The sequence below is a fragment of the Nicotiana sylvestris genome, chromosome 6, assembly GCF_000393655.2.
Source record: "Nicotiana sylvestris chromosome 6, ASM39365v2, whole genome shotgun sequence".
Lineage (NCBI taxonomy): Eukaryota > Viridiplantae > Streptophyta > Magnoliopsida > Solanales > Solanaceae > Nicotiana > Nicotiana sylvestris.
Genome location: NC_091062.1, coordinates 175,520,628 through 175,526,474, shown reverse-complemented (window position 1 = coordinate 175,526,474; position 5,847 = coordinate 175,520,628). Strand labels below are relative to the sequence as shown.

Genomic DNA, 5,847 nt, shown 5'->3' with positions numbered 1-5,847 from the left:
AGAATCTAAACGCGTTATTATCTTTGGGGAAGGCAGTGGAATTCACTAAACAGTCCGTCCCAAATTCTAAGTATTTATCATGATCAATTGTCGAGGGCCCCGCAATTTGCATTTTTATTCGGCGAGGCTCGTCTCATTATTTTAGAAGGGTACCTTACAATGGCTACATTTCTACTACGTTTATCTTTAAAGGGAAGGATGATACCGAACTTTGCTTGTTTGAGCAAATACAGACTGAATCCTTATTATGTTTGTTGAACCTAAATTTGTTTGATTACCTGATTGATTGTCCATGAGGTGAGAGTTACCTCATGCTTTGTCTTCATCGAGTGAATACGCTTATTAATCTGCTAAGTGAGATTGCAAACAAACTAACAACATGTATTGAGTTCTGTTTAACAACCTCCAAATTCTATTTTAACACTCTAACCTATTTGAAATTGATAAACGAAATCGGCTGTTTATTAGGAAAATTACTACTAATTGAACTCAAGATGACTATTAGTTTTTCTCAACAATCATCACATTATTTCGAAACAAAGAATCTATACCGAAACCCGATATCGAACCTGCATTGGAACAAATAAAACTGACAGGAGAACTGGCATTCATAGCCAGACTCTTAATGTGACTGCATGAGAGTTTGTTTGGGATACATTTATCCCAGACCTAATACCACAGATTTGTCAATTCAGTGGTCTAGGCAAAAATACATACAAGTGCCTGCCATGACTCTATGTTATACAGTCATAATTAAGCCAAACAGAGCGTTATACTGAACTGAATGTATACTAAATCAGACATGTTGTCTATGTCATACTGTCATTACTATTGAACAATGTTATCTAACAGTCCATCTCAAACAGAATGTATGCTAGTTTATACAAAGTATTTGCAGTTTGCAGTAAAAATACAATCCCAACTAACATTCGACCTATTTTTAACACCCATGTTATAACATGAACAGCTGTTCGTTTCTTTATTTCTGTTTCAACTTCAAACTTTCAACAATACAAGGTTTCAGAGGTTGTGTACCTGAAAATATTTGACAATTGAAGAAAAGGGCAGTCAGCAGAGTACAATGACAACAAAATGCAGCAGCAATCACAGCACTATCAGTAGCAGCAGGGCAGAATAGCAGCAGGCAAAGCAATACAGCAAGAAACAGGCTCGAGTGCAGAAATGCCACTATGGCCAATAGAAAGCAATAGCCAAATGACAGCAACACTCAGTGGAGTAGAATCAGAACTCCAAGCAGACCAAATCAGTCGTAAACCAATGGAAAACACTTGACTAAATAGACACAACTGGAACTTCAAAGAATCAGAATTGATTTCAACAAGTTGAACAACTCAAAACCCAAATAACAAATAGGAAGAAGCAATTTCTGATTGTAGATTGTATACTTTCTATCTCTTAACCTCCCTCTATCTGTGTTTTCCTAAAATCAGTTCTATCCTTTTCAATCCTCTCAGTCTAAATATCCCTCTATGTTTGTATCTCTTTGTATGTCTTTCGAGCTCTCTCTTTCAAAACTCCTCACAGTGTGTTTCCCCTTCTTCCTCTATTTTCTGATCTCCTCCTCTGTATCTCTCAATGTGTTTCTCCTTTTTCTCCGATCTCCCCTTCTGTATGTCTATATCCCCCTTTATAAGCCTCAAAACTATCTCTTTTAACAGCCTGTTTTTCAGAATATCACAGTACCCTCCCATGTGCCTTCCATTTTCCATCCCAACTTTAGCTAATTAAGTATTAGACCCCATTCACATTCCCTGGCAGATTCAACTTTTCCATTTTATTAACTAAAAGCAAGTATGGGCAGTAGAATATATCTGACAGCATATGCTGTCAAACCATTTTAAAATTGAAAGCCCTTTTATGCAGGAAAACAGGCTGTGCACAAAGCACATGAGGTGCACCAATGCACATGCTGTGCACGAGTGCACATGCCTTCCAATTCAGAATTTAAACCAAACAATCCTTTTTACATTACTGATCAATTCAAACAGCTACAAGTAAACAAAAACTGGTTCTTAATTGACTCAACAAATGCTTAGCAGAAGTAAATCGATTTGTTATTGTTCGGACAGTTGAAACTAATTGACGACACATGTCGACTCGACTATATTAGCATTAACATACACAATCGTAACCAAAAATCCGACATTTAACAGTATCGACCCATAATTCGAATTATACTGACTGAGCAAAGTGGTACTCGAGGAACCAATTGCTCAGTCAACATTTGAAGCTCAATTATTGTACAACAAATACATATGTCTTATCAGAATAGGAGGGGGGATTTTAGACAAACAAACAGAGGTTCAGGCAAAGCGGTTGAAGCACAGTTGATAGAAGTCAAGGATAGAAAACGAACAGACCCTTACAACAATCAAACTAACCAAAACAACTAAGAAAAGAAAGAAACTCACCTTAAACCGCAAAAGATCAAAACCTTAACTCGGACTTGGTCAGGCCTTTCTTAAGGCTGAACGGACTTTAAACGAAGTGTTTCTCAGATGAGAAACACTTTGATTAAAGTCCATTAGACCTTAATCTCTTCGGTTGAACCAGTGACGGAGGAACACAAAACTTTCAAAACTTAGATCTGGGATTCAGGCTTCCCTGATCAGATTCGGACCAAACCAAGTATGGTTTGGTCACGAGGAGGGTCTGGGGAGTGTCTGGTGTGAAGCTGGGGTTGGTTGGTGTAGATCGAGTTTTGACTCGAATCTTCAAATGAAGATTCGAGGACCTGGAGGGTGATTCGAACTAAACGGTTAACAGGTCTATGTTCAGGGTGGTGAGGGGGTTCTATGGTGTTCAGGGCAAGGTCACCGGCGTTCATGCCGCCGGTTTTTCATGGTGAGGAGTACAGGGGCGGCTCTAAGGTTTGTGGGTTTGGGTAAAGACGACGAGGCTGGGGTATTGGATAGGGGGGTAGGGTACGATTATGAACTTATATAGTTAGCGGGTGGACGGATCTCGGCCGTTAGATCAATTTAGATCTACGGTCTGGATCTGGTGGTTAAATGGAACGGTGTCATTTCAAGTGTTGAGGGTTTGGGTTCGGTCCGGTTGTAAACGGGTCGGGTTCCTCAGTGGGTTGTGGGGAAGTGATCTTGGCCGTTGATCAATCTGAGATCAACGGCCCAAATCACACTGGACCAAAACGTTGTCGTTTGGACGTCCTGGGCATCAGGTGGCCTGGACCTGGCAGGCCTGGGTCTTGGGCTGTTTGTTTGGGCCAATTTTGTTAAAATTGGCCCAAGTCCGGAAGGGAAGGGGTCCTTTCTTTATTTTTTTTTATTTATTTCCTTTTTTCTTATTTATTTTAAAACAAAACTAAGCCAAAAAAATCAAATTAAAATTAAATACACACTCAATACAATTATTTGCACACACACTAAAATATTTCAAAACAGGTAAAGTCAAACAAAATAAAATCACGGACGAAGATGCCTATTCATGATTTTCTATTTAACGACCGGATTACGGTTCGAATTATGCAGGACACATATATTTTTTGAATTTTGTTTTAATAAAGTAAATAAATAAAAATGGGCCGAAGTCACAAATAAATCAACAAGGTGCCGCACAGAAATCCAAAAATTGTACAGCAGGGCCAATTATTATTTTTTATTTCTTTTTGGAGCGATTGTCGTGCGAAACAAAAATCACGTGCTCACAAGAACAGAGGCTCACTGGAGGATAGGTGTAATGCAGCAGGTAGGGGTGCCACAAAAATAGGAGTGACTGGTGGAGGAGGGTAGGGGATTTGTTTGGGTAGTGGAGCTTGTGATGTATGGGAAGTGGTGTCGTGGCATTGTTGGTAGAGGGGAAAGGCCGGAGATGAGTTCACAGTGGGAGGTTCCTGGGGCTGAGCCAGTGGCAGGATAAAAGTAGGGTTGGCGGGGTAAACTGGCGGTGGGTGCCCTTTCGCCCATGCTTGGTACATTTCATCCATCTGCTGTTTCAGCTTATATAACTTATCTTTTAGATTAACCTCCGATTCTTCCACCTCTTTTGACGGATCGACAATACTTGCCTCAAGTTTTTGGTTGGCCATGTTCAGCTTGTTTTTGGACCGGGTGTTATAGGAGTGAGTTTCTAGAATGCCAATCAAACTAACCACCTGCCTTAACTGGAATTTCATCAATAACAAACTTGTTAGCGATTAGGGCTTTAACAGATAGGCAACCGCACATTTAAGGAGTGAATGAACCTAAGCAGTTAACCATTTCTATTATGCATTTGATCGGTTGCTTGCGTCATCCTGGCTTTTTCTTATTTCCATTTGCAACTTCTCTTTTTTCTCTATTTTTTCTCTTTTTTATTCTTGCCTTTTCTTGCTTGATCTCTCTTTGTTTTTATTCTCTCATGTCTTTTTCTTGTTTTGCCATTGTTCCCTCCCCATGGTTTCTTATTTTTCTCTCTTTTCTTTTCTTGTTTTTCTCTTCTTCTTTTTTTCTCCTTTTCTTTTGGTTATGGTCGAATCCTATGGAGATTGCCTATATATCGTGACCCTGCATGAATCAGACCAAGAGTAGTTCTGGGAGATAAGTGCATAAAATAAATAACAAAACATTTATGGGATTTCAAATTTTTCCATAAAATAAAACAGTTTTGATTACAACTACTCATTCTACCAAATTATAAAATTAACAGACTCAAAAAGGGAAATTAACAGAATCTAACTCAAAACAAGACCAACGGACGCTGATAGAAAGGTGAAAACAACAGACTCAAAAACCAACTAATAGACTCCAATAAAAGAAATACAGACTCGCAAACAGACTAATAGACTCTAATGAAAATCATGAATACATTAATGCCTCAAATGCTCATGGGGCCCGCGGGACATCATTCGGTCTCGCCACGGGCCTATATGCAAGATCCCTTTGAAGCCTCTCCAAATCACTCATTATCTGTTGGACAAACGTCATCACTGCTGCAAAGAAAGTGGTGCGAGTCATATCCTTACATGCTTGGCATTTCACAATAATGTAGTCGGCAATGGCTCTGACCCGCTCTCGGATTCTACCCTTTTCCTGAAGCAGACGCCCGACCTGTTGATTCCGGGCTTCTAACACCTGAGTGTCATGGAGATGTTGATTTTGCAACTGTTGCATTTCTTCCTCCATCCGAGCCATCAAATCATAACAGTGTTCCCTATTAGCTTTAAAGTCCCTGGCCTGCTTGGCTGCCTCATTCTCGAGGGTAGTCATTTTTCTTTTCAGGCTGGTGATTGCCCCTTCATACTTTCTTTTCATTTGCCGCACAAATTGTGCCCGCCCTTTTGCATTTTCCGCCAATTGAGCCCGAACTTTTGCCAGACTGGCCTCAGACTTTTCTAGGTCATCTTGATACTCAAGGGCTTTCTTTTTTAGACTGCTTATAAGCTTTTCATCCGCTCGGCTTCTTTTCGGGTTTCTAGCAGCTATTTTCATCTTCCAGATTTGAGCTTTGAGGGCTTCATTTTCCTGAGTTATCTTCTTCTTCTCGCCTTCTTCGGCGGCTTGCAACCCATTCTCAAACTGAAGGTCCATGACTTGTTTTTCCAGCCTGCTTATGGTGGCTCGGCACTCATTTTCTTTGGTCAACCAGTCCCATTGCACCTGTGCTCTGTCGGTAAATTGTTGGACATGGGGTTTCTTTGCGGGCCTTTCGGGCTTATGATAAACTCAGGAACTTTTACCATACCAAGTAGTGTAACTAGGCTCCACCTCACCTTTGGATAGATCTCGTACTTGAGTTCTAGGCTCTAAGAATCTGCACTGATGCCAAATCCGACGCATTTTTTCTTCTGGAAAAGCGGTTTTTGGTTCCAACTCAATAACCTTCCAA

At 40.3% G+C, this 5,847-nt stretch overlaps 1 protein-coding gene across 1 annotated transcript; it reads right to left on the bottom strand.

Annotated features, from left to right (window-relative positions):
• Positions 1-1,529: 1,529 nt before the first annotated feature.
• Positions 1,530-5,549, bottom strand: LOC138871721 (uncharacterized). Its single transcript, XM_070149618.1, has 2 exons — positions 5,125-5,549; positions 1,530-1,716 (listed from the first exon to the last, which is right to left on the bottom strand). The coding sequence occupies exons 1-2, from the start codon at positions 5,547-5,549 to the stop codon at positions 1,530-1,532; spliced, it is 612 nt and encodes a 203-aa protein (XP_070005719.1).
• Positions 5,550-5,847: the final 298 nt, after the last annotated feature.

Excerpts from the sequence above, each read along its gene's own strand:
- LOC138871721 (XM_070149618.1), bottom strand. The coding sequence starts at position 5,549 with ATGGACCTTCAGTTTGAGAATGGGTTGCAAGCCGCCGAAGAAGGCGAG. Across the intron at positions 1,717-5,124 it reads ATGGAGGAAGAAATGCAACA|GCACATGGGAGGGTACTGTG; the intron begins GTTGCAAAATCA and ends GGAAAATGGAAG.